At 55.1% G+C, this 27,960-nt stretch overlaps 1 protein-coding gene across 2 annotated transcripts in view; it reads right to left on the reverse strand.

The window, feature by feature from the left end:
• Nucleotides 1-27,960, reverse strand: part of ACTN4 (actinin alpha 4) — a 72,243-nt gene that overhangs the window by 1,329 nt on the left and 42,954 nt on the right. Inside the window, exons 2-20 of one of the 2 annotated variants that reach the window (XM_045846634.1) lie at nt 26,972-27,086; nt 26,615-26,734; nt 23,255-23,341; nt 22,532-22,619; nt 20,320-20,398; nt 19,073-19,154; nt 16,928-17,013; nt 13,809-13,901; nt 11,656-11,886; nt 11,070-11,217; nt 7,818-7,968; nt 5,147-5,255; nt 4,867-5,007; nt 4,611-4,793; nt 4,380-4,514; nt 3,136-3,315; nt 2,196-2,342; nt 1,240-1,320; nt 114-272 (exon numbers count right to left, since the gene is read on the reverse strand). In XM_045846634.1, coding sequence (XP_045702590.1) covers nt 114-272; nt 1,240-1,320; nt 2,196-2,342; nt 3,136-3,315; nt 4,380-4,514; nt 4,611-4,793; nt 4,867-5,007; nt 5,147-5,255; nt 7,818-7,968; nt 11,070-11,217; nt 11,656-11,886; nt 13,809-13,901; nt 16,928-17,013; nt 19,073-19,154; nt 20,320-20,398; nt 22,532-22,619; nt 23,255-23,341; nt 26,615-26,734; nt 26,972-27,086 — 2,415 coding nt within the window. Of the gene's footprint in view, nt 1-113; nt 273-1,239; nt 1,321-2,195; nt 2,343-3,135; nt 3,316-4,379; nt 4,515-4,610; nt 4,794-4,866; nt 5,008-5,146; nt 5,256-7,817; nt 7,969-11,069; nt 11,218-11,655; nt 11,887-13,808; nt 13,902-16,927; nt 17,014-18,247; nt 18,334-19,072; nt 19,155-20,319; nt 20,399-22,531; nt 22,620-23,254; nt 23,342-26,614; nt 26,735-26,971; nt 27,087-27,960 lie in introns of both variants that reach the window. The other variant, XM_045846633.1, reaches the window with a different exon arrangement.

Here is a 27,960-nt window from a genome sequence, read left to right on the forward strand (position 1 = left end):
GGTGGGACTTAGTGCAACCTGCAGCCCACAGCGGCCCCCGCAGCCCTTCATGCCAGTCCTGGATGCAGAGGCCTGCCCTGCCCGCCCCAGGAGCTCAGAGGTGTCTGGCTTACCTTGTCCCCGGCCAGGACCTTGAAGGAGGCAATGACCTGGTCGGCTGTGTCTGTATCGGTGGTTTCCCTGGACATGAAGTCGATGAAGGCTTGGAAGGTCACGAGGCCACTGTGGTTGGGGTCAACCACGCTCATGATGCGGTTGAACTCTGCATCGCCCTGAAAGGCAGGAGTGGGGCAGGGGACAGGAGCACGTGAGCCGGCAGGATGGCTGGGCCGGTGCAGCAGAACCGAGCTAGGAGGGCGGGGCCGAGCCCAGCGCACATGCCAGGTCATCAGCCTGCCTCCAACGGTGTTGGCTCCCCAGGTAACAGCCCATGTGCCCCAGGTAGGGGCAGGTGCCCTCCACTCCTCCCCTCCCACGTTTCTGGGAAGTGGGGAGTGGGGTATACATCAAACAGGTCTGCTGCTCCTCAGCCCTAGGCTCACAAGTTAGCTCTGGAGGGTAGGGAAGAAAGAGAGAAGAGAAAGAAAAGGGAGAGAGCCAGAAGCCTGACATCCTCTCTCTGCAAACTTCCAGGAAAGGGGATGGGAGGCTCAGGAAGTCATCGGAGCGACCCCAGCCCAGCAGATGCAGCAGGAGGAGGGGGGTGAGGCTGCACTGATTTGGTGGAGGGGTGTCCCCGAGGACTTGGAAACTCTGGATGGGGGTTAGCACGAAAAGGAGGAGGAGGGGAGAAGGACGGGGGAGGAGGGAGAAGAGGAGGGGCAGGGGCAGGGGGAGTGGCACAGCAGCGAGGGAGGCAGAGGCTGCATACCAGGCTGTATCCTGTGGAGATAAGCAGAGCCCTGAAGTCATCGGTGTCCATGCTGCCTGTCTGTTTCTGCTCGAGGACGCAGGGACAGCAGGAGGCCAGGCCCAGAGTAGGCAAAGGGGCCACCCCGTGCGCACAGCAGGGAAACAGGACAGTGGCAGGAGCGGGGGCGACAGAGGCGGCCCCGAGAGACCAGGTAAGGGGAAAGGGTCCAGAGAGACATGGGTAGGAAGGAGGCAAGAGAGCCAGTGGGATGGCACACACAGTGGCAGGGGGTGGAATGGCGAGGGTGGGGAGACAGAGAGGAGGAGAGAGGGAGAGAGAGAAGAGCAGTTAATGCCGTGGTTCTCTGGGGCCCAGGGGACGCGTACCTGCCGGTCATTCTCCACATCGTAGCCCAGGCTGATGAGGCAGGCCTTGAACTCCTCTGGCCCCAGCGCCCCGCCGTGGTCCTGCCGGGTGTCCAAAGGCAGGTGTGCAAGGGGCAACGTGGAAACCAGGCAGCGCAGAGGCAGGGAGAAGGGCCAGGGTTACATGCAGAGGGCGAGGGGAGGGGAACACATGAAGGAGGGAAACACAGAGTTAGAGGTGATGGGAACAAGGTGATGGCCGGGGATGGCTGGGGCGGGTGGAAGGGTGAGTGGCCTGGAGGGCAGCCAGAGGCCTCCTCCCACCTCCTGTGGGTTAGAGCAGGGGTGGGAGCTGAATGGTGCAGACTTTAAAATTGAGTCCCAGCTCTCTGAGGAAGAGGAGAGCACACCTCGCTTCCAGGGTCGGGGATGGGAAGAGAGGGATTGTATGCCACCCTGCTCCCAACGTCAGGGTCCCTGCTTGAGGGTGCAGGGCTGAGGCTGCACCCTCCTACCCACAGGAAGAGGGCAGATGATGTATCAGGCCCTGCAGTGGATGAGGACCGGGGGAAACGCTGGCACTGAGGCCCTTCCAAAGTGGCTGCCAAGGCAAATCTGAACTTTAAGAACACTACGTGTATGCGTGGACCAGATTCACGGGCCAGGTCTCCACCGTTGGGTGTGCGGGTGCTTAGTCTGTCCCAGGGTCTCACGGGCAGGCTGGTGAGGATGCACAGCTGGAAGCAGGGCTGGGGAACCCCTTTCTCCTCCCAAGGGAAACTTTATGCTGTGGGTCAAGGTGATACACGTCTGCACCTCCTTCCATGGCCAAGGCCCCGCCAACCCGTGAGTGGTGGCTGACACACAGCAACTGTGATGTGAACGAACTGACAGATGCAAAGACGGAGGGGGCAAAACGGGACAGCGACGATGGTGACAGCAGAGAGAGATGTCGAAGGGCAGAGGGAGTCGCTAACCTTGTCAAAGTGGTTGAAGGAGGCCCGGAACTCCTGCATCTGCTCCTGGCTGATGCCCTTGGCATCGCGGGTGAGGATCTGGTTCTCAACCTCATTGATGGTGCGGGCGATGGTGGTCAGCAGCTGCTCCCAGCCCACGCGAATGTGCTGGGGGGGAGAGATGGCATGAGCGCAGGCGGGGCTGGCGGGAGTGCTTGGACCCCCACAGCTGCACCTGAGGGGGTCTTGGAACTGGGGTCTCCCCACATGGAGGAGGCGTGGCCTGGAGTGAGGCTCACCCTAACTTTCTCCCAAATGCCAGCCCAGGCCAAACTCCCTTGTGCACCTCACCTGCACACAGTAGCACAAGCACGGCGCCCGCCTGCTGTCTCTGCCCACCAGCAGGGTTCATGTCACCTTAGCATGTGTCTGACGACAGACGTGGCGGAGGGCCAGGGCCTAAAACCTGTGCAGCGTCCACGTGGAAACTTTGCAGAGGTGTGCTGGGCAATGTGTAACTGGCTTTCTGAGAAGAAACACTGCCCCCCTTGTTGTGGCGTCTTGGTGTGCATGCTGTAAATACTGTCACTGTGGTTGATGCCAAGCTACCAATGTGATGACAACTGGCCCCGACAGTGTAGTGCGGACACCAGCACACACTGGCTGGGTCTGCGCCCTTGAGCGAGAACCAACTGCGAGGCCACAGCGAGGGCAGGCGCTGCCATCCCCCACCCATGGCTCTCTCAAAGCTTGTCCTGAGATGTGTTGGCATAGTGAGGGGAGCACAGTGTGAAGGAAACAGTGATTTTTAAAAATGTGCAAACGTTCTGATCTAGTATTTTCGGTTGGAGTAGGGGAGAGAGGAAGCAGCAGACGCTCCGACTGGGCGGGCTGCACAGGGCTCTCCCATGCCAGGGCCCGGGAAAGCGGGGTGTGGAGCACCTGACAGGGCACAGCGCACCTCCATGGTATAGTTGGTGTGCTTGTTGTCGAAGATGAGGGCCTCCTGGATGAGCTGGTGCTGCTGCTCCAGGAGGTCCAGGTTCGGCTTGTAGTCCACAATGCTGCGCTCGTACTGCTTCAGGTGGTTCAGCTGGTCCTCCAGGGTCCCGTTCATCTCGATGGAGATGCGCCCGATTTCCTGCACACAAGGCGGGTGCCGCTGGGGGTGAGGCCATAGCCAGGCCCCCACAGATCTCTGTCGCCGGTGGCCAGCCTGCCAGGGTGCCCCAGCCTGCGGCCTTTGCCCAGGGTCCCCCTTCCAAAAGGCTTGTGGCTCCCGTGACTGTCCCTTCCAGACTCAACCTCCAGTGTAAAAGCGGCCACACTGGAGAGGAGTTCCCGTGCTGAGCACTATGCGTGCCTAACCTCGATGCACACTTGACTCACTGTGACAGGCCCCGCCTACAGATGTGGAAACTGAGGCCCAAACAGAACAATTTCTCATGCAGTGAGAGAGTTCAGGATCTGAACTGGGCCTGGCTGACTTCAGAGCCTGTGGCTCCTGAGCATGGGCACCCCCAACGCCTGGGCGCAGGCAGCTCGGCAGCCATGCTGTGCAGTAGGCACTGAGCCGAGGCCGAACTGCCTGCACCCCTCCTAGGCTGCTGTTTCAGCGACACCACTCTGGTCACATGTGCCTGGTGGGTAGTGACCACTTAGAGGCGGCCGACTCGCAACTGGCGTCATTACAAACCTTCCTGTGGCTAAGTCATGAGGGTCACTGTGAGCATGCCGTGAGCCTCTGAGCTGGACCACCTCGGCCACAGCCCCACCTCAGCACCTGCAGCAGAGCCAGCACACAGCAGTGGATCGCAGCATTTGTTGTGGAAATGAAGTAACTTTTCGCTCCCATTTTAGAGATGAGAAAACTGAGGAGCAAGGTTACATTGTGACTGAGCTCACAATCATCAGTCAAGGGCAGAGTCAAGACTCAAATCCCCTCTCTGACGCCTCAGCCAAGTAGCTGTCTGGGTGGCGCTGCCACTTCCATCAGTATCATCTTATCCACCCTCCTAATCCTGCCACAGGTCAGGGCTCCCAGCGGGTGAGAGCTGGGACCCAGCCTCCATGTCCGCTGGCCCTAAGAACACAGGGGACGTCTGACCAGGGGCGGGTGACCATCTGCTCCCTGGCCTCCTTCTTACTGGAGGCTCTTTCCCAACTCTGCTCTGGGCTCGGCAGAGCCAGGACACGGCCCCTCACCTCCATCTTCGTCTGGATCCAGGGCCCCACAATGTTGGCCTGGCTGGCGAACTGGCGGCGGAGGTGCTCGTTGGACTGCTGCTTGCTCTGCTCCTCCAGGAGGGCGTGGTCCCGCTTGGGCACCAGCTGCTGCACCTGGGGAGGGGCACGGAGTGGGAGCAGGAGCAGTCAGGGTGTCAGCCCCCTCACCTGGCCAGCCCTGCCCTGGCCCTGCCAAGGGGCTCTGCCCACCTTCTCCCACTTGGAGTTGATGATCTGGGGGGTGACGGTGGTGTAGGGGTTGCTGCCTGACAGTTTGATGTGGTTGCTTTCGGCAATCCTCTGGGCCTCCTTGTGGATGGCCAGGATGGCCTCCCGTTCCCTGTCGGCGTCTGGAAGTGTCGACTTGAACTGGTCATGGGCTGAGATCAGGCCCTGGAAGAGAAGAAGGGGTGAGGGGCAGCCCAGCACCTCTGAGGACCCATGAGAAGGATGGGTGGGGGCGGACCTCAATCTCCTCGATGGTGTGGACGATGAACATGTCCTGGAGGTCCTCCATGGCACTCTCCATCCAGTTGTTGAAGGGAGCTGCCCGCTTGGCATACTCCAGGTGTAGCTGGTCAATGGTCTCCAGTTGCTTCTCTGTTTTCTGGTGTGTGTGGGGGGAAGAAAGGGGACAGAGGAGGGAAGTCAGTCAGCAAGTAGGAGGGGGTGAGTGGTGGGGAGGGATCCGGGGGCTGCGAGAGCAGTGGGGAATCTGGGCTCCAGGGTGACATCGCCCTCCTCACCTCCAAGGCTTCTCTGCGACTGTGGGTCAGAGAGCCAAGGGCATCCCACTGGTCGCAAATCTTCTGGCACCGAGTGTTGACGTTGTGGGAGTCGTAGTAATCCAGCTCACTGTGGGCCGGGCAGAGGGTGGGGAGACCCAGCAGGGGTCAGTTGGGTGTGCCTGGACCTTCCCGCCCCCAAGGGTTCCAGGTCCTGGTACCAGGGGATATCAGTGCTGAAGGCTATCCATCACCCCTCTTGACCTATGGGCCCCCCCCCCCAGGGTAGGAGGAGTTCAGAGATGGGGTGGGGGAGGGGCTAACAGAGGGGGCAAGGGCTTCCTCCTGCTCACTAACTCTGAGTTGCTAAGCTACCATACTTCAGTAGGTGGGGAGGGGCACAGAGTGTGGCCCTCAACCAAGGCTGCATGTGGACGGCTTCCCCACTGAAAGAAAACCACGCAGAGTGCGTGTGTCAGAGAGCACGGGCTCGGGAGCCAGGTTCCCTCTGCCTGAATTCCGGCTCCATGATTCTGTACTTCTGTGGCCCTGGGCGAAGGAACCCTGTTTTTTGTTTCCTTGTGTGTGCTACGGTGGGGAGGTTACTTCGGAAAGCAAGCCACTCCGTGAGTGTGAAGTGCTGAGGGCAGTTCTGGGTACCCAGCAGACAAAAGGAGCAGCTATTTATTAAAGGCTGTATATTTATTTTAATGGGTATTAAGAAAAAACACGTAATTAGGCTGAGATCTAGTTCTAAGCAATTGATAATTAAGAAAAAAGTGAGCTGGTAATGGTAGTGGTATAGGTAAATAAATGGGTACTTATTCTTCTTCTTCAAATGACTAAGGTTGGGGAAACCCTGGGCTGATGATCATTTCGGACCCGCAGCCCTCCAAATGCTCCCTGCCCCTCAGCTCCCCGCCCCGGCGTCAGCCCCAGGATCCCCATCTCCTGTGGTCCAGACACTTGGTGCTGTTAGTAGCAGAGCCCTAGAAAACTGGTGTACAGGAAGAACCTTGGTGGCATGGTGAGGTGTGGAGAACAGGGAACAACTCTGGGAAGGAACAACTCTGGGAAGGAACAGGAAGGACTTGGGGACCAGACGGTAGTCTCCCCTGCCTGGGTGCAGGGGCCCAGTCGAGCAGGCAAGGCTTGGAGAGGGAGTGGGAGCAAGGCTGTGCTCCAGGGGGCCAGACAGCCTGGGTTCCATTCCTATCTCGACCACTTACCAGCTGTGTGACCTTGGGAAAGGTCGCTGGACTCTCTGTGCCTCAGTTCCCCCTCTCTAACATGGGTGCCAGGGGAGACCGACATTTAAGGCTATCAGTCACCCATGTCGGGGGTTAAGAGACTGGTACAGGCAGAGCACTGAGTGCTCCTGGAGTTTCTGTCACTGCCATTAATCAACGCCCGCCAGGCTGTGCACCCGAGCTCATTCTGGCCGGCTCAGTCCTCTGACTCATCTCTGGAGAAACCGACAGCACCCTAAACAGCCCTCCCCTTCTCTCCTCCAGGGCTATTGTCCAGAAAGGTGCTCCAGGGAACACCTGTTCCCTGGCTCAGGGTAACAGGTCTCACACTGGCCATTCTCCAGTGCTGTAGTAGTAGGCTGGCCTAGGATTTACTCCAAGTCTGTGTCTTAGCAGCTCCCAGGGGCTCACCGGTCAAACAAGAAACCTGCTCATGACCCACCCCCACAACCCTGGCAGACACGTGCATTTGTGGCCTTGCTCTCCTCCGTCCGCATGTGCCAGGTGCAGAGGCTCTATCCTAGGAGAGCCTGCAGGACGCCAAGGGCTGCGGGGTTCTGGTGCAGTGAAGGCCTCATGGCACTTCTGCCTCTGGGTGAGCAAGCAGGGAACCCCCAAACAACTGGGCAATGTGCAGGGAATGAGTCAGGGAAGACGCTGGCCCTCCCTGGCATGGGGCCCCAGCCTTATAGGAACAAACAGAACTCTGGGGATGGCTGTGGCAGGGTGGGTGCGGGTATCTGTAGAAAGTGCGGTTCTAGCCAAGGATACTATTTTTGAGCAGACAGCTATTTTGGGAGCCCTGCTCCAGGGCCTATGGATTTTCCATGAAGTAATGGCCTGGGCCTCCCACTCCCTGGGTCCTCCCTGCTGCTGGTTGTTGCACTGGTGGTATAAGGCCCCCATTCACCGGCTCTGGAGGTTCAGTGTACTAATTGTGTGTACAAGTTTATCTGACTGGGGCAGGGAAGGGAGGGCAGAGAACCCGGCTGCCTGGAAGACCTCACAATGGTGTATTCTGAGCGGGAGGGGAAGGGCTATGCAGAACAATAGGCTCTCTGTGCACTCTGTGCAGCCAAGTCCCTCAGGAGCAGCAGGGACTGGGGAGGGGGTGGGGGGCTGGGCTGCCCACCCTATCAGGGGCCAGGGATCTCCTTGGGGTGGCAGGCAGGGAAGTGGAGCCCAGGGACCCTCAGAGCCTGAAGAACCAGGACAAGGAGTCAGAGCCTCTAGATCCCACTATGTTTCTCGTCAGGGGTTAAGACAAGATGGGCCAAGGCATCACCCCATCAGGCCCCGGCATCTGAAAGGAGGGGTGTCAGTGGAGAGGGCTGGGCGGCCCCGCTCCAGGCATGGGGCAGCTGGACCCCCAGGTGCCACCCACCACTGATCTGGGCGGGGTGCTGGAGGGGAAACAGGTGTCAGCCGATGAGCTCACTTACTTGAGCTCCTGGGCAATAGCCGCGATCTGTTCCACGCGGTCCTGATGTGCAGCCAGATCACTCTCGAAGGCCTCGTGCTTGCGGATGAGGGCTTTGATGTCCGACAGGGTGGCCGTCTCATAGTCTCGGTGCTTCAGCATGGCTTCCTTCCCTGGAGGTGGGGCAGGAGGCAGACACACTTAGACAAGAGTGCACCAGGAGGAGTCCACAACGGGCCTGTCCACCCAGGGTGAAGGAAATGGGGTAGACCCAACATCCCCGACCTTTCCAGGTATCTCTAAGTCCAGAACGTCCTGGACAGAGCAGGGAGACACTGTGGTATTGGTGGGCCTGAGCCAGATATCCCAATTCAACCTGTGTGCTCTAAACTTAGTGTCCATCGTGGTAGGAGACTGTGAGACTGGACTGTTCTGCCATGCATGGAGGGCCATGATCTGAGAGGCTAGGGATGCAGCCCATGCCTCGGCAGGGCAGAGGAAGGGGTAGTGTTCCAGTCAGGATTCTTCCTGGAGTCCACCCCTCTGCATGCTTCTGGCACCTGGGGGCTGGCTCCCTTGGGGTGGTGGTCTTATCACGTATCTACACGCCCCACACTGCCCTAAGGGTTTTGCTATGCAGTGAGGCAGGGCCCATCATCAAGCCCTTTGAAGGAAGGGAGAAACACTGTTATTAGATCTGGAGCCTAGTTAATTATATGCACCAGGACAGAACCTCAAGGGAGTCCTGTAAGTATAGTGAGGTACTAGAGAACCAGTGGGAAATGCCAGCCTGGGAAGGGGGCTGCTTCAGGAGAGCCACCTCAGGCAGCCTCTAGAGTGACAGCTCAGAGACCTCCTTCCTCAGCTGCCTTCTGGGTGCAGCCCTCAGAACAGCAGGACGACATGCAGCCTCCCCCTCACCTGTGAAATGGGGCCAACACCAGCACCTAAGGTCTTGGTGAGGTGGTGCTCGAGAAAGGCAGGCAGAATCAGGGCCACTGCAACCCCAGCCACCCCGAGGACAGGGCCTGGCACTGGCAGGCAGCAGCCTGGGAGACTGACTCCACTGGCCCTGACACCCCAGCCCTGGGGTAGGACGCTTAACCACAAAGGCAAGCTTGCAATTCCCTTCCCCAAATTGCTTTCTCCCAAGGGTGGGAACCTGAAATAGCAGGTTACCACTTCTCTGCCTCAGCAAAGTTTCAGCAAGGTTTGGCAAGGGGCACACCGGAAGACTGGGAGGAGTGGGCCACAGCCATGGCCACCTTGGATGTAAGCTGAAGGGCAGCTGCAAAAAGGAATCAGGGCTCATTTTGTTTCTTCCCCCAGATAACCCAAGGCCTTCTGGAAGCATCCACATTGACCCTCACCCCTACAGGCTGTAGGGGTGTTCAGATGGGCCAGGAGGCTGGTCTCTCCTCTTTTTTGCATACTTGGGTGGTACAGAGGCTTCAGGCTTCAGGTCTTGGGAATGAGAGCATGCAGGCCTGCCTGGGGGCTCTGGGCTGACTCACGACACAGGGCTAGATGCCAAAGTGCTGGTGCGCCTGCCGGGGGGAGGCAGGGGCGTGGGGAGGCCACGGAACCAGTTGGTCCGCCCTGGCACAAAGTCGGGCCAACTCTTCCTAAAGGCGTTCATGCCAGGCCAGCTCCTGCATCACTCCCAGGGAGGGGACCCTGGTTGGCCATCAGACCCACGACTCTGGGCAACAGGAGACCATCTTCCCACAGTTTCCCGGAGTTCAAGGTAAGGGACTAAGGAACTGATAAAACAGGCCAAGAGGTCCCAGAAAGGAAATCCTGAAGGATGACACTCAGAGTCTATGAATGACAATGGATGTGCAAACAGGAGGACGACAGGAGGAAACAGCTCAGTCCAAGCATGAGACTCGGGTGCTGTAAAACCCACCTGTGTGCACAAGGCCCTCTGATGTGAGAAATGCCAAAATCTACTGGCTTGCGGGTTCCCTCGGAAGGGACCTCACCTACCTGGGAAACTACCATACACAAGGAAGAGGCTCAAGAGGTGTTTGAGGAATGAAGGAATGAACAAATCAAGTAAATGCCAACATCCCCTCCCTCTGCAAGGGTTGGGGGTAAAGCCATGGGTGTCATGTCTTTGAGGCACGAGGGACGTGCCCACATCCTTGGCCCAGGCCTCTTGCTTGCCTGCCCTCCTGGCACCTCCCTCTGCGTTCCTTTCCCAGTCGAGGAGGGCAGGGTAGCACTCTGATTTGGTGGCTGCTGCCAGAGAACAGCAGCCTGAACTAATGTGTGGAGGGTATCAGCTGGGATGTAGCCAGGGACAGACACAGTGATGTGGGCCCAGGTCTGCAGATCACAGAGCATTGTGTTTGCCATGCTGACGGGGGTGGGGCCTCTGGATAGGTTTCAGCTCTAGCCAGTGTTGCAGCTGCCTGACAAGGAGCCGGGAGGGTGAAATGGAATAGTTCCCCAGAGGTTCAGTGAGGATCTCAAGGTGAACTGTGATGATGGGAGGGATGAAAAATCACCATGAACCACTCAAGAAAGTATAAAATCAGCTGGACAGAGTGGTGGCAGTGGGTGAACCTCTTGAGTTCGGTAACAGCAGGAGGACAGAGACATTTGGGAAGGAAGTGGGAGGGCAGGTGTCCTGTGGATGGCTCTCGGCTTTCCCAGGTACTGGCTGTTTCCTGAAGGCTTTTAGGCCCCGGGTATCTGGAATCCCAACCATGGTGTGGGTCCTGACCGAGGGCCAGGGATGTGATGGAATTCCACATCCCGAGCCAAGGAAACAGGCAGCTGCAGAGCTGCTAAGAAACAGGAGGCACTGTTGCCCTTTTGGGAGAAGCCATCCTGCAGTGGGGCCAGGCCCCTTGGAAGGAGGCTCTGGGTGGCTGGGAGTCCGTGAGCACTGTCTGTGGGTCAGGAGGCAGCTCTAGGTCTTGCCTTTAAGGATCATGCTCAGGAACACAGACCCATCACCCAATATGAGCTCCTTGGTCACAAAGGATGTGGAAAGGGAAGGCTGACTATATGCACACAGGCTGTGAGGAAAAGGGTCATTTCCCTGCGAATGGCAGCATTCGAGAATGACTGGTCTCTGGTGACCCAGGAAGGGGCCCACCTGTAAGTAATCTCTAAGACCAGAGCGGATGGGCAATAGAAGGAATGGAATCCAAACTGTCTCTTGCTGCCTGGGGCCAGATGAACCCAAAGCGGCACTTCTGACACGCACATGTGTGTGTGTCTGAGAGACAGGAATGCAGCAAGGGAGCTGTGAGGACCATACCGTCGGTCCAGGCCTCATGGATGGAGGCCTTCTGCCGGAACTTCTCTGCAAGGTGGTCGAGCCGCTCCAGCCTGCGGATCTCATTCAGCAGCCACTCCTCGTAGCCCTTCTCGGCCTGCTCCAGGTGCTGCCAGCCATTGTTGATATCCTGCAGGGCAGGCGAGAGCAGGGCTATCATAGGGGCTCGAGCACCCAGCCGGGCGATGCCTCACTAAATGAGCTGGGTCATGTCTACCTTCTGCTTTGCTACATCTGTGTACCCAGACAGGGCCCAACACCTGCCAGGAGCAATCAGTTCTTTTAGATTAAATTAATACATGAAAATGAAGGGTCTCAAGTACTTGGTGATGGTGTTGGAGTCATGGCCAACTGGGGTTCCAAACTAAAACTATTCCACACAAACTATGGTGTGGTTGAGGACAGGTGTAAAAATCTAGGGAGCGATGGAGGGGTGTTGTGATGATAAAGTGCCAAATTGCACCCCAAAGGCTGTGCACTCTAGATAAGACAGCAAGCCTGAGGGTGGTCTGGCAAATCTGCAGCTCCTGGGCCCTGGCCCCCTCCACCCCCAGAGTCCTGCCCTTACCGAGACCATCCTGCCCTCAGAGGGCATGAAGGCGGGCCGGTTGCTGAGGCGCAGCTTGGTTTGCAGAGTGTTGAAGTTTATCTCCAGTTGGCACTTCTCCTGCACCTTGGGTGGCTTGTGGACACGCCGGTAATCACGGAAGTCTTCCAGCTTTTGCTGCATCTCCTGGATGGTCTTTTGGGGCACACGATCCTCCAGCCAGGGGATGGTGCGCCGGATCCACTCCAGAAGCTGTGGGCCCATAAGAAGCCATGTGGCCTTGCCAGGGGCCCCTCAAAGCACTGGTAAGGCCACCCACAGCTCACAGGCACATGGGATCCAGATCTTTGAGGACCCTGTCTTGGGGAATCACCCCTGCTCCCCAGACTTCTCCATACTATCCATTGGGATCCCACAGCAGGGAATTTTGGGAACATGTGCCCCCTTGGAACCACTGTGCTGTTCTCTGGTTCCTCAAACTTCCTGTTTGTGCCTTTGCTCTTGGTCTTCACTGTCCTCAGACCTAATCAGAGCCCTCCTTGGTGGTATTCCCCACCACACCCCACCCTGTAGCCCAACCGCTGCCGTCACCACTGAGCTCAGCACTGTCTGAGGGTGCCACTGCTCCCCTGTGCACTGACTGCCAGGGCCTCAAGGGCAGGACCTGCAGCATGCCTGGCTCACTGGGGGGCAACCAGCGCAATGCACAAGGCCTGGGACATGGAATAATTAGAATGTAAAACTGAAACAGAAGGTGACGTGTATTTTTATGAGCCACTCATGTCTTTGATGGAGTAAGGCCAGGGCACAAACAAGCAAACTGAACATTCTAGAGCAATCCTGGGAGTCAAATCAGTTACTGTGCAGCACAGATTTGCTCAGAGAAGTAGTGCCCAATGACAACTTCTGTCAAAACGAGAGAACCAAAGACAAGGGCATCCTTGTGTTTACATCCTGGTGCACGGGCCAGCTGCCCTTTCTTGGGGAGGGCTGGGATTCTAAGATATGTATGTAACCTTTAACCTTTCCTTGGTGTTAGAAATAAAGCTGTTAACAGATGGTAGTAGCCCTTTCTTTTAAAAATATCCCCTTAACAACAATAAAAAAGAAAAAAGAAAAAAATATAAATATCCCCATAACTTGGCAAAATAAAAAGTTTGTCACGGCCCCAGCTGGGTGGCTCAATTGGTTGGAGCACTGTCCCGTACATCGAAGTTTACGGGTTCATCCCTGGTTGGCGTGCATACAGTGGGAGGGGCCAATCGATGCTTCTCTTTCCCTTCCTCTCTCTAAAATCAATTGAACATACCCTTGGGTGAGGATTAGAGGGGGAAAAGACAGGCAGCCTCTATAGGTTGGCTATCAAATATTTTCCCAAATTATTCTGGTCTGTGGAATCTCAATGTCTGTGGGAACCACTTCAGGTCTAAAAGAGTTGTCAAATTACTACCTTTGGGGAACTTAAATGTTTAAATTTTTTTAATAAGGAAACTTTAAAAACAAAGGACAGAATTCAGAAGAGGTTTATTGAACACCCAAATTCCCAACTGATGTTCCAGGTCAGGCTCTGGAGCAGAGCTGCCTGGGTTTGAACTCCAGGTCTCTGTCCTACTGGCTGTGGGCCCAACAGGACAGTGGGCACGTGCCTGACCTCCCCTGGGCCTCAGTTTCCTCACCCAGGGAAGGGGGTGATAAGAGGGCAGACCCAGCACAGGCCATCTTCAACCAGGACTGCCACGACAAGCCACGGCCCTGGCCAGCACTGTGGCAGCTCTCAGTCTCTCTACCCTACTAAATCGGTCCCCCCACAGGGAGGATGAAGGAATGTCCATTCTTAAAAAAGCTCCCCAGATGACTCTAAAGCACTGTGGTATTTAGAAAACTATGTCCCTGAGAATGTGTGTTGGAACCCAAGCTCCAATCCCAGGAGTCAGTCAGCTAGCACGGCGACATACCAGCCTGACTCCAGCCGTGTGAAGCCCACCCGGAAGGTCGTATCACATACTGGCTTGGGCAAACTCCAGGTGGTAACCTCACCACCTTTTCTAGAAGTCTCACTGTGACACCTGCTCTCCACTCTGCAAGTGTCACATGACCTATGGCCAAGGGTAACAAAAGTGGCCCCATTTTTCAGCTCTGTAGAGTCACAGGGGGTGGAGGTAAGTGGCACTTACGTCGCTGGCCAGTCTCTCGTAATCTTCCATCAGGTGTTCATTCTCCTGATTGACAGCCAGCACCTTGCAGATCCGGTTGGCTGCTGTCTCAGCCTGGGGCAGGGGAAGCACACACAGTCAGGGCTGCCTGAGGGACAGGGACCCTCCCTCCTGACAGGCGTATCACTTGAAAGCTGGCTCATCCACAGCCCACACAGAACTCCCCGAGGAGGGAAGGAGAGGAAGTGCAGCTCCAGCAAGATGGTGCCCTCAGTGCCTGTGTCCTGATAGCCCTTGCTGGTGCCCCCACAGCTTACTGCTCAGGCCACTGCCCAGGGAGCCGGCCCCTTGACTCCTTCTCGGCCTGGTCCCTGGAGGTGCTGAGAGGGGTTGGGAAGCCCTCCCACACTGGGAGAAATGGATTAAAAGTCTCTCTAGTGGCTCACAGAGAGCTAGGTAAGGCTGGGTGGGGTCCTCACTAGGCCAAGCCCTGGAAGGGGAGGCTCCCCTTGGGTGGGAAAGTAGGCTACAGTGAGGCAGAGTGCTGGAGAGCTAGGGGGTGAGCAGAGGGTGGGGATGCTGGTGCTCCCCAGAGAAGCCTGGTGATCAGTGCACAGGCAGAGCACACTAGACCCCTTCCTAATCTTCCCCTTGGAGGTGGATATTGGTGGCTCATTGAGCAAAGTCACAATCCACCGGGCAGAAGGGAGCCAGGGATTCCAGAACAGGGAGGGAGTGGTGCAGACAGTGACAGTGTCTGCCCAGAACTACTGGACACTGTCCTGCGTTGGCCTGCTGAAGGGGGATGCGATGAGTGGAGAACGAGGGTGAAGGGTGCCACACACGGAGAGGGCCAGGTACCTTTCAGGAAGCACAGAAAGGGTCCCAGAGGAGAAGTTGGAACAGCAACAGAACAGGAACAGAAATAGTGAGGAGGGTCTACAGAGCGGTGAGGAAGGAAAACAGACAGGCTTGGGGATGGCTCCAGACTTGGCCCAGCTTCTCCCATCCACACACTGCTTCTGGGACAGGAGGGCAGGTGAGCAGGGACCAGCCAAGGTTGATGTGCGCACACACACACACACCATCATGCTGCAGGACACTCGCCAATGGCTCCGAGCAGTGCTCCTCAAAGATGAGGCTCACAAGACCTTGGCTGGAGAACACCTGGCCCCAGGAGGCAAGGCAAAGGTCACAGCTTTCAGGGCAGCCATGGAGGTTAGTCCCTGACCCGTCTCTTGGAAGAGACAATGGTACCCCAAGCTGAAACCCACTCTGCTGTGCAGACACACAAAGGCGGGGACTGCTGGTTGCAGGTGTTGTTTCACTACTGAGTTCCTGGCACCTAGCTCAGGGGTTGCTGTGTTTTAGATAGCTGGGTTGATGAATGAATGAGTGAACAAAGAGCAAGTGCTTTAGTGACTAGAAATAAACTATCAGGAGAGAATGGGCACACTCGTGCTGGGCCTAGGGTTCATCTTACATTTATAAACAAAATAAACCCCAGAGAGTGCTCTTTTAAGACCTTGGTGAACACACAATACATAGATGATGCGTTATAGGTACACCTGAAACCTATGTTATTTTATTAACCAATGTCACCCCAATAAATTCAGAGTCACAGCCTTGATCCTATGGGGAAAAGACAGCAGCAAAAATAAAAAGCATTCTACAGCTGGTCTGAGAAGCAGACACAGGCTGGAGGAAGCCAAACTTGGGCTCGAGAAGCCTGAATCCTGCACTGGCCTTGGTGAATGGCAGTTCATAAGAGCTAGACCTTTATTTCTTCCAAGAGGGGCCTGGATGCCTCAAAACACCCTCATACTCTGACCAGAGCCTTCCTGCCAGTGTCCACTCCCACAAATCCCTCCACGCCTCCTGTGTTCTACCACAGAGTTCAGCTCTAAGCACAGGAGGGTAGCTGGGGCAGAAGAGAAAGCACTCTCACAAGGGCAATGTGGTGGGAAAGGAGGTTGGCATGCGACCTGCAGTGAGGAGCCCAACGGCACACATGCTGTTAGTTGGGGTCTGTGGCAAGGACTCTTCCATCACTGCCCACTCACACCATCCTGCCTTCCCACTAGGGTGCAGGGTCCCCCTCCATTCTCCCTGCCTGTGCCCTCCAGCAGAACACTCCAAACACAAGCTCCAATCGCATGCTAGGCAGGTGGCAGATTGGCTGCGAAACCAGATCTCCAGCCCAGGGCTGGGAAGAACCATGATGGGAAGGGACAAAGCTGCTCCAACTACCTGCCCATGTACAGAGCATGGACTGGGGCAGGCAGTCCTAAGCTCTTCACCTGCATGTGCTCATGTCATCCTCACAAACTTCCTCACCTTTTAATTGAGGATAACACACTCCCCTGCCATGTAAGGGACGAAGAATCTGTGCCTAGCATGTAGTAAGTGCTCCACAGACAAGAGCTAGTTTTTCTCCTCCCTGCCCACTTGCCAACTGGTGACACAAACTCGGGTCGCTGAGAGTACACTGCTGCCCACGACCACAGACCAGAAGGCAAGTGGAGGGAACAGAGGGCCCCTGAGAGAAGCAGAAGGGGCAGTGTGAGGTCAGCCAGGCTCAGGGAAAGCTGCCACTGGCAACATACTTCTGACTGCTCTGCCTGCGTCAGCAGGGCTGCTGAGGACAGGGGCCCAGAGAGCGGGAATAGCAGGAGGCAGCTTAGACAATAGTCTAACTGCCCAGCCTGAGCCTTTCCTGAGCCGTTTGGGAGGGGAAGGGGATGCAGAGAGGGGAAGAAAAGCCAGTGTACCAGGCAGATGGCCCAGTGAGGACCATGGACAGAGAGGGGTGGGAGCAACTGAGTGGTCAGGAACACAGGTCCAAACTGCTCCTCAGCTACTTCAGGTGATGCAGGGACTCAACTGTCCTGCCTGAGAAACAGGTGCCACCGCCCACCTCACAGAGCGGGCTGTGCACAGAGAGAGCTGTGCACAGAGAGAGTATCTGTGGTGTGTCATCACTGGACCCGCATCAGCTCAGTGGTGGCACTGAAGCCCATGGTCACGAGAAACCTGCCTGACCAGGTCAGTTCCCAAGCCATGGTGGCCCTTGGCCTGGCCAGGACCCCAAGGGCAAGCCTCCAGCCACAGTAGCCAGGTGTGCTCTCACCCCAGCTCACCTTTTGAGCCCCCGAGAAAGCGTGGTAGAAGCAGGACACGTAAGTCATGATGGCTTTCTCATCTGGCCTCAGAGTGCCTACAATATCTGCGCAGAGAGAGAGAGAGAGAGAGAGGCAGGAGAGAGTGAAAGATGCAGGGAGGGCGGCCGGGGCCGGGCCCTAGGCTCATGCAGGAGGAATAGCGCTTGCTCTGGACTGGAAGCCAAACCCTGGCTCTGGCTGTGCAGGCCTGCCTTACTAAGGCTTTGGCGGGGGAAGGGGGTTTCCAAATAGGTGGATTCCTCTACTAACCAGGCCTGGGTTCGTGACACTAGCTACTGGCTCTAAAAAGGAAGACTTGTTTGGGGTTGGAGGGGTTAAACTCTAACTGATGTTTCTCAGAAAGTAAGATCATGTCTACCACCTTAGCATAAAGCAACTAACAGTCTCCTGTGGCCCTAAAATAAAACCCAAATTCTTGCTTTTAGGCTATAATAGTCCTACACAGCCTGGCCCCATCACTTTCTCTGACCTCATTTTCAACTTTCCTCTCCTCGCTTACGCCTCTCCAGCCAAGCTTATTCCTTGAATAAGCCAAGCTTATTTCTGCCTCACGGATTGCACTTGCTCTACCCTCTGCCTGGAATGCTTTTTGCTTTGTTTTTTTAAAGATTTTTATTTATTTTAGACAGAGGGGAGGGAGGGAGAGAAACAGCAATGTGTGATTGCCTCTTGAGCACTCCCTACTGGGGACCTGGTTTGCAACCCAGGCATGTGCCCTGACTGGGAATTGAACCTGTGACCCTTTGGTTCGCAGGCCGGCACTCAATACACTGAACCACACAAGGCAGGGCTGGAATGCTTTTCCTACAGATCTTCACGTGACAGCTCCTGCTCATCACTCCAACTGCCTGTTCATGTCAGCTCTCAGAGGCTTCCCCTGGGCCCCAGCTAAAGCAGTCCACAGGCATTTCTATCCCATCATCCTGTCCCATGTTCTCTACTGTGTTTATCATCACATGAAACGACTTGATCTGTGGATGTGCCTGCTGTCTGCCTCACGCTAGAAGGGAAGTTCCATGAGAGCAGAGATCCCTCCTGACTCAGTCACTGCTGTATCCTCAGTGCCTAGTACAGAGCCTGGTGCACAGTGGGCACTTAACAGACAGTGTGAGCAAAGACTAAATGGGCAGTGGCGATGCCAAGGAGCTGGGGTGTAGCTTCCAGTCGGAGAGAGGCCACTGCCGTCTGCAAGAGAAATGAGGTGAGCATGGGAGGCGAGAGGCAGCAGTGGCATTGGGCAGTGGCAGCGAGGTGGGCCTGCCTGGCCCTGCCCGGTACCTTCTGCGCTCCCGAAAAGGCATGGTAGAAGCTGGACACATAGGTCATTATGGCCTTCTCGTCGGGCCGGGCCGTGTTCACGATGTCTGCAAGTGAACAACAAGGGTTAAACTGCCCAAGTAGGGGTGGGGAAGGGGTGGTCACTCACCAGGATCCAAAGGCTCCCAAGGCCACAGTCATCCCAGGAGAAAAACCCTTAGAGCTGGTTCAGTGACCCTGGTGACTCCGGTAGGCTCAGCCATACCCTCAGCCCCTCTATCCCCATGGTCTCTAGAAAGGCCTCAGCTGTGGGAACTGGATTAAATGAGGCCACTTCCTCTCTCTGAAAATGGCCTCAAGGGGCTGCTGGAAAATCAATCCTAAGGGCCACGAGAGGCCAGAGGCATGGGTCCTAGGGTGAGGGTGGGGTGGTATATAGCTGGGAAATGGAGTAACACCAGAGAAGGAAAAAACAAAACATTCCACATCGCTGGGCTCTGGACTCCAAACCTGTAGCAGGCACAGTAGGTACAGGCCATGCTTATTTGCGGGAACCAGCCCTCCCTGGCCACTTGGCTCTCCACCTTCCCCCAGGTGTGGAACTGGGTCAGGCAGAGCTCTGGCAGCCTCCAGAGTCCATCCTCCTCAAGTTCCCCACCCCCACTCCATCCCTGAGCGTGTCTGAACTGCGCAGGCTGCTCCTGCTCTGGTTCCCCATAGCAACACACTGTCCCGGGTTCACCCAGATTCATTCAGCCATTCTCGCTGACTCTGCCAGTTTTCTGAAGTTACTGTAAAGCATACCCACGAAACGAGGTGCTGACTGAACAAAAGGGAGGTACTTACCCTCTGCATCCAACATTTTGGGGATATCTAGGTATTTTTCTGCCACTTCAAAGGCATTGTTTAGGTTAGTGACTGGGTCATCCTAGAGGGAGGGAAGTGAGGGAAGGAGGAAGAACTCAATCAGAGGCAGGATGCAGAAGCAAAAGGGACCCAGGGCTGGCCTGGATATAGGAAGGGGTAGGATTGGAAAGGTCCTTTTTTAGGGAGTTCTCAGCCACCTGTGCTGCTGCAGAGAGGGGGACACCTGGATAAAGTCAATTCTGACCCAAAGGAACATCTGGAAATCTTGGTGGACAAGCTAAGGGACCTTGTCTCCACCCGTAAAATGTGCTCTTTTCTCAGTTTCCAACTATCCACAAACCCTAAGTTAAGCCCCCTGTCCTGAACCCCTGAAAGTTGATCCAGACCTGAGACAGCATTGGGGGTTGGGGAGAGCAAACCGAGTCTCCACATTCCAATCTCCCTGAACCATCCCTTCACGCCATCTCCCACTGCTTATGGGATTAAAACCCACTTCACTCGGACCCTCCCTCACATGCCTCTGCTGCTTTCCAGCAAGGGCCCAGTTCCACTGTGGCTTGACTAGGTTCAGTGAGGCCTGTGCCTCCCCTACATGGAATGTCCTCTCTCTGGCTCTAGGTTGCCTCTTCCTGCACAGGCCCTTCCCAACCACGCCAGCCCAGGTGTACCATCCTTCCTCTGCAGCACTGTCTGGCCCTACCCCCTCCTCATCACATTCAGCACGAGCACCTGTGTATGGCCTCATGTGGCTGGCTTGTTCTGTCCTGCCTTCCCCATGAGGTGGGGAGCTCCTAGAAGGCAGGGCCTGTGGCTTACATGGTCACAGGCTTTGTACAGACAAATCAGAACAGGACCCTGCCTTGGAAGTGTCTGCCAGCAGTGATGATTTAGAATTCTTTAACCCTCTTCTCCACGGAAAAAGAGGGAATGCTTCCAGAATCCAGAGTTAGTTAAGAAAGGGGAGCTGGGAGACATGGCTGGGCAGGCCCTAAAATAACCTCTGGCTGTTGCAATGCCCATGGAAGGCTAAGGGGACAGTCTACACGGGGAGCAAGGGAGGTGAGAACCGCGCCAGGGATCTGGTGACAGTTGGTGCAAGGCTCTCCCAGCCTGAGCAGAATCCAGCTTTAGGCACCAGTGATGGATGGATTTGAGGGATGTGACCCAGAGTCAAGGGTCAAACTCAGGGTATCTGTGGGCTGTTGAGGGGGACAGAAGATGCATACCTTTCTCAGCTTGTCATACTCGATCAGCTCAGGCCTGTGCCGGTGGATCAGGGCATTGAAGGCAAGACCATCCTTCCAGCTGGGGGTGGAAAAGCCAAGGTTATGAGGAGGCCCAGACACTGTGGTGAGAGTGCAGAAAGGCCCCAGATACCTACTGAGGTACTTTAGTATGTGTGCCAGGCACTAGAGGGAGATGGTATGGCAAGGTGGCTGTGACCATGACTGCGGGAGCTGAGCGGTCTGGGGTCGAATTCCAGCTCTTCCACTTAACTATCACCACGACTTCGGGCAAGTCCTACAATTGCTACCTCAGTTTCCATGTCTGTAAAATGGGATAACAGCACCAACTTCATAGTGTTGTCGTGAGGATTGGAAACACAGCAGGACTTGACACATGACAAGAGTATATGCAAGGCTCTACAGAACTGGACAAGCCCACCGAGGTGAGGCAGCCCACCAAAGGAGGCTGCTGCATGACTTTCACACCTTGGTATGACTTGACCCATATATAAGCTGGATAAATGCCAGGATGTGGCTTGGCACAAGGGTCTCTGTCAAGGTAAAATGAAAACTGGTCACAAGCTAGACTGGTCACATTTTTCTCCCTGAGATCCTCTAAGGGTTGGTTCCTTCTGAGGTCAAGCTTAATGTTACCTCCTCAGGAAGGCTACACCTGAGCAAGGTACTCTCCCAATTACTTACTTTCTTTTTTAAATCCTCACCTGAGGACACATTTATTTTTTTTAGAGAGAGGGAAAGGGAAGGAGGGAGATAGGAAGAAACAGAGATGTAAGAGAGAAACATCAATCAGTTGCCTCTCATATGTGCCCTGATGGGGAATCGAACCCTCAACCTTCCAGTTTATAGGGCAACGCTTCAAGCCACACTGTGCAGAGCTCTCCCTATTAGTTTCTATCACCTCATTCTATTTTGTGGTCTTTTTTTTTTTTTTTAAAGAGAAGAGAGTTGTTTTATTTATTTATTTATTTATGTTTGTTTGTTTGTTTAGGGAAGGGAGGAAAATAGAGAGAGAGAGAGAGAAACATCAATGTGCGGTTGCTGGGGGTTATGGCCTGCAACCCAGGAATGTACCCTGGCTGGGAATTGAACCTGGGACACTTTGGTTCCCAGCCCACGCTCAATCCACTGAGCTACGCCAGCCAGGGTATTATTTTGTGGTCTTTGTAGAGCACTTCTCACTACTTGAAATCATGTTGTTGGTTTATTTGCACCTTTGTCAACGATTGGTCTCCTCTGCTGAAGTGTAACTTTCCAAGGGTGGGGACCCATTTTAGTGCTGCCACCACCCTTGGCATGTAGAAGGCACTGAATAGATATTTGCCAACTGAATAAATATATGAACAAGAGAGGCAGGGAGGACCCACCAGCTGGTAACAGGAAAAGGAAGGAGACACACAAAGGAGCTCCAGGGAGGAAGCGTGTGCTGTCAGTGGCAGAACACAATGGAAAGGTCCCCAACCTCCAGTGCTGGGGCCCCTGAGAGCCTGGGGACACCAAAGAACCTCTGTGGATCCCATGTGGCCCCAATCTTCATTCCTTTGTGTGCCCCCTCCCTGGTTCATACACCCTGGGAGGACACCAGGAGCTCAGAGGGGTGAAGCCAGAGGGCTAAGACAGATGTAACCTCAGGACCACCACCAGGCCACAGAGCCTGCCACACCCTCGATCAAGCAGCGCTGTGTCCCGGCAATGGTGGACACCTCTCATCTCCCTCTCTCACCTGAGGGAGAGCAGGCTCGCCGTGAGGCTGAGTTTGTTCATTAGAGTGGTTAGAGGGGACAAAGTATGTTTTTATCAACACTCAATTCATTAACAGAGCTAAATCCCTCTTGAGAGATCAAAACAAACAAACAAACAAACAAAGAAAGCTTTGCTGTTGCTTCTGAGAATCCTGTTGCTCGGGGAGGAAGAAAAGTCCATAAGGCCGGCCCCAGGACTGCTTTAAGGCTGCCAGCCCACAGGGCAGTGAGGCAGCTGTGACCACCAGCCACCACCGCCGCCTCCTCCTTGGGGAGGACATAGGGACCTTACAAAGGAGCTCACAGTAGCCAGTGTCAGGGAAGGGACTCCCCGAGGGCTGGCAGTTCACAGACCGAGACAAAGCACTGGAAAAGAGCACAGGTAAAGTGCCTCAAGTCCCAAGAAGAGGCGAGGGAATGAGTCGGGCTTTGGGGCTTCAGCCAGTGCTCACCTGATGTGGAAATTCTGCACATTGACATTCTTGTATGGGGCTGTCTTTCTCTGACACCAGAGAAGGAGCCCTTCCTTGGCAGAGGTCTCTGCAAAACACACAAGCACACAGCACTGGCTCAGATACAACCACACTTCCAGTTTAGGCAGAACTTGGGGGACAGGCCACCAGACAGAACAGCAGCAACAGCTCCTCCCATTCCAGGCCTCTGATGACCCTAAGTGCTAATCTGCACTCATGGCCCCAAGAAATAACTCTAGGATCATTGCAAGAAGTGACAGAATAACGTCAAAATCTGAACCTGTGCCATGTTTCAGACCACAAGGCCTATGCCTTTAACAGTTAGGATGCACTATCAAAAGAGCCTGTGATGCTGGCCTTGGCCTCTCCTAAACAAAGTGAAGGGGCTCGAGCATCTGGCCCTGCCCAATCAGGTTCTCCCAGATGTGGCCACAGCCCTCAGAAGTGGAATGGGAGGGGCCTAAGCTCTACTCTGGGTGGCTTCAAGGGGGGACCCCTCTTCCCCTGCAGCCTCGGCCAGCATCTCTATTAACCACTTCTGCGCAGGACCAGGCCCTGTGAATGACACCAGGAAACAAGAATAGGCCTTGAGGAATGAAGACAGAATGCCCAAAATCCTCATCTAAATCTCCCCAGCTCATGTGGAACCAGGGTAGGGGGAAAAAGTAGCTCTTTGCTGTCAGGGGGACTCTTTGCTCTTACCTTCCACTGAGATGTCCTGGATGGCGAACCTGAGGATGATGGTCCAGATCATCCCCAGTGTCATCTTTGCGTTGCCATCCACAATCTCTGCGTGCAGGGGGGGAGCAAAGGGTGAGAGGGTTGTTAAACCAGAGTGAGACCCACCCCCACCAGCAGCAGCCTTCCCACCCCATCCAAAGTTAGCTCTGATCATCAACAGAGCCACCCAGACCTGCCCTGTCCTCTGCCACCTTCACTAGGAGATATCCCCTGAACGCTCTGGGAAGCACTGTCTCAAAAGCCTCTGTACACATGTGTCCTTGGCCTCACAGCCTCTTCCCACCTGGCAAGCTCATTCTCGACCCAGCTCAAAAGACTGCTCCTCCCTAGGGCTTGGTCACAGCCCTCTGCTGAACCTCCACCACGCCTCTATGCTGTTCCACTAGTGTGTGCGTGCTTTCCACTTCCTCCCAATCCTACTGCTGCCACTTCATCCAAGCCACTGCTGTTTCCTGCAGAACTCAGCGTACTGCCTCCTACACCAGCCCCTGAAATTTGGCTCCACACAGCTGCTAGGGTGGTCCCCTTATTTTTATTCATTTATTTTTTAAAATCCTCACCCAAGGAATGTTTATTGATTTGAGAGAGATAGGAAGAGAGAAAAACAGCGATGTGAGAGAGAAATCATCCGCAACCTAGGTACGTGCCCTGACTGGGAGTCGAACCCATAACCTTTTAGCGTATGGGATGATGTTTCAACCAACTGAGCCACCTGGCCAGGATTAGGGTGGTCCCTTTAAAAGGTGCATCAGATTTGTGTCACTCAGAGCCCCACTACGCTGAAAAAGAAGACCTGGAGTCCAGCTTCTAAGGCCTGTCCTGGGTGGCCTGGTCCCTCCCCCTCCCTGGCACTTCTTAGCTGTGTCCTTTTGGCAAGCCAGGCTCTTTCTTGCTATAAGGAGCTCATACCTTCTGTCTACCAACAAAATGCATCTCTCAAGCCCTTCCTCAGATGGCTGGCCCTTCCCATCCTGTCAGCCTCTGATTCTATGTCCCCTCTCCAAAATGGCTTCCCGGACCACAAGTCTAAAGGTACCCCCTGCACCCTTCCCAGGGCCTCTCTCCTCAGCACTCTGCTCTTCTCCTCACACACGGATGGCCAGCTGGAACCATGTATTTGTTGGCTGGTTTACTTGTTCACTGTCTGCCTTCACGACCACTGCATCCCCAGTACCTTGAGAAAGGTACAATGTTGTTGAAGGCAGGGGAGAGGAGAGACACAAGGCACGAAAAACAACAACTCTCAAACTTCTGGGAGCAGCTCGGGACCACAACATTCTTTAGTTTCAGCAACTTAGAGAAAAGTTATCTCTGCAACACTCAGGTCACCATATGTCTACTGCTGAGTGACAGACTTACAAGTGGCCTCATCCAGAAGGAGCCTGTCAGCCAGAGGGCCTTTGGCAGTCCTTCAAACGTCCTCTGCCCCCACACACCTCAGCACACAAGATATATAAGGAGAAAGGGTGGGGAGAAGAGGACACTTTAGGAGACCTTGTACATGATCCTCAAGAACAGAAAACTCTAGGGCGGGCTCAATTTGAAAAGGAGGTATAGTGGTCATCCAAGGATGGGGCCCAGCTTTCCCAAGGACACACAAACTTCCCAAGTGAAACCGTGGACTTATGGCTGAAGGGCCTGACAGCTTTCGGCTTTAGTTTCAAGGTAAGAAAGTAGTCTGCTGCCTGGAGGCAGAGGAAGAACAGTGTCTGCAGGGCCTTTCCCAGGGCCTGAAACCCCAGACTGGACACCAGGCAGGACCCTCCCAGTTTGGGGCAAAAGCATTGATTCATTTAGAAAATGTATGCTGTGTTCCTCCCAAGTGCCCAACACCAGGGCAATCTGGAGAAGAGGCCACAACTCCATTCTCCCAGCTGGTTACGTGAGGAAGCTGGTCACAGAGGAATTAGAGAGTTCCTAAGGGGGGAAGAAGACGGCTTCTCTCATTACACATCCCCCAGCTGCTTCTCAAACCTGCAGCTATGCCTCCAACTTGTCCCCTCTCATAACACTCCCTCTGCAAGGAAGCAATGTTCCTACAACTCCCTAGATCCTGTGGAGGGATATAGAAATGGGGGCAGGGTGGGGCTAGAGTTCTCAGGTATTCCAGAGCCCTCGGAATATCTCCAGTAGGCCACCTTCCAGCTTTATCCCAAGGCCCAGTGGTCACAGGGTTGGGAGGGAACCAATTTGGGTATGAAGAGAAAACATTTTTAGCCTGAGTTTTTCTCCAAATAAAAACTGATGACTGCTATGGGTCTCTCCTCTAACCCCTTCTGTATTTGCAGACTAGCACTGGAGCAAAATAAATGCAGCTGTGAGAAGCAGAAGGCTGGAGTGCAGCCAGGGGGAAAGATCCATGCAAGCACAGAAAATCTCAGGGCTTGATTGAGTTTGGGGCTTTGGTGTGTGTGTGTGTTTTTTTTTAAACAAACACCAACTACCTTGGACTGTGGCATTTGAGGCTTGGCACCCCTCTCAGGAAAGGTCCTGGGGTGGTGGGGGGTGAGAAGCCTTGGAACCCTGTGCAGGCACTCTGGCCTGGAGCCTTGGCCAAACTCTCAGAATCCTGTCATTAATGGCAATTAGTTTTCTTTGTTTTTCTAAAAAGCTGGGACACCGTGGATGTCGGGTGTAGGAAACACTGCTTTGACTAATGAGCAGAACTGTGAGCCCAGGCTGAGGAGCTGCTGGGCTCCATCAGTCCTCACCTAGTCTCCAAAAGCGCCTGTGACCACAAGACAAGAACCCACTGCTGGAGTGACTGCATGTTGTTGCTCTAGTGGGAGGGCTTGGAGTAGAGGCTTATAAGTCCTGAGTAACCCCACTGGGCACAGAAGGATTCTGGGTATCCAGCCAGAGGGCAAACTCTCCCAGGCCGTAGCCAGCAAAGTCTGGTCATTGACCTTTGGACTCGCACTCCCTGCCCCAGAGCTCTGACACTAAGCATGCCCTTCTCCCCTCTGCATCCCCTCCTGGCACAGAGAGACACCATGTCACGTGTCTGTCAGTGTCTCTCAGGCCCAGCATGAGGACAGCAAATGCGGGTGTCCAGGGTCCAAGTAAAGCCATTCCTACCCCCTACAAAAGAAGCCTGCCCCACGTGATCAGGGGCGCTGGATTCCCCAGTCTTGAACTGGATTATTCTATGGATGGAGTGGAGGGGGAACTTCTGGGCCCAACATCACAATAAGGTGATCTCTGTGGTCACTGTTTTAAGCATCCCAAGTGCTCTGCCACCAACACAACTTCTGTTCAGAAGGCAGAGGTTGGGCCTCAGAGCTTGCAGGTTACAAACTGAGCTGCCCCATCCAAGCTCACCTTCTGCCCCAATGGAGACCAGCTTGACTCCTTTGCTGGCGATGAAGTCCAGAGCTTTGTTCACATTGTTGATTTTGTGCACTCTCATCTTGCCCCGCTCCGGCTTAGGTAACCGCTCCCCTAATAAAGGAGGGAGGAAAGCTGTATGGTGGTCTGCACGGCTCTCCAGAACAGGCCCCCACAAGTCCCACAGTGACCACCCCAACAAGCGCATGAGCAGACACACTGCCACTGCAGCCGTAGAAGCCTCACTCTTAACAGCAACAGGACAGATGGGGTGAGCCATGTCCCGGGGGCCTGCTGTGACAGGGCACCTGTTCCAGGTGTGGGTGGCACATTGTGGGAGAGGAGCCTCACCTGAAATGACCTCCAGGAGGAGCATGAGCTTGAGTCCATCTCGGAAGTCCTCATCAATGTTCTCGATCTGAGTGCCGGCCTTCCGCAGGTGGGAGTTGCACCAGGCTGTGAAGGTCTGAGGGAGCAGAGAGTGGTCGGGAGGATCAGTGTGGCTATTGTGGCTTCTAGCAAAAGGGCTGGGCCATAGCCCTGCCCCCAGGACAACACAGCCACCATGGGGCCCAGCTCTGGGCTCTACCCTTTTCTATATATTGTTTCTATTCTTTACAATGACCCAGGCAGGTTGATCTGAGGAAACTGAGGCTCAGGATAGTTAACAGACCCACTGCACAACCACCTAGATGAAAAGTGGCAGAGTGCAGATAGGAACCATAGTCTGACACCCTGGAGGAAGTGCCCTCTCCATAGAACCCTGATGGAGCCCGGGACATAGGGCAGAGAGAGGCACCACAGCCTACAGTCTGCTCGCTCAGTCATGCAAACCTACGTGACTGAGCGCCAGGCCCAAGCATGAAAACAAGAGGCAGGGGGCCTGCTTCCGCAGAGCTTACATTCTTTTGGACAGACATAGCCAGCCCTCAGTTACCCAGAGGGCTGACCAGACCACAGTCCCAGCCAGCACGGCCCCCACCCAGCCACCTCTCAGGCAGAAGGTCAGGCAGCAAATTTCCCCATCTGTGGCACAGAGATGTCCTGGGACAGGAAAGCAGTTGCACAAGAAAAGCCTCCTGTAAATTTAAGGTTTCTTTAAGCAGTCTACCTGGAAGCTTTGGGAGGCCCAACAGCAAGCAGGAGCTCCTCCCCTGAAGGCCAGGAGCACAGACTCTCTGGCCCTATGCACATCCCCACAGTTTGTTCTGTATCAGCCACATGCCCCCTGTTCCCTGAGGAACATGCCTCACCCTGCCCTTCCAAATTTTATGGTCAGTGTAGCTCAAGGGGGCTGCAAGGCAAGTGGGAAGCAGCCTCCCGCCCCCACAGAGTCAGGC

Source organism: Phyllostomus hastatus, unplaced genomic scaffold (genome assembly GCF_019186645.2).
Source record: "Phyllostomus hastatus isolate PE091 unplaced genomic scaffold, TTU_PhHast_1.1 phas_contig_5, whole genome shotgun sequence".
NCBI classification, from domain to species: Eukaryota; Metazoa; Chordata; class Mammalia; order Chiroptera; family Phyllostomidae; genus Phyllostomus; species Phyllostomus hastatus.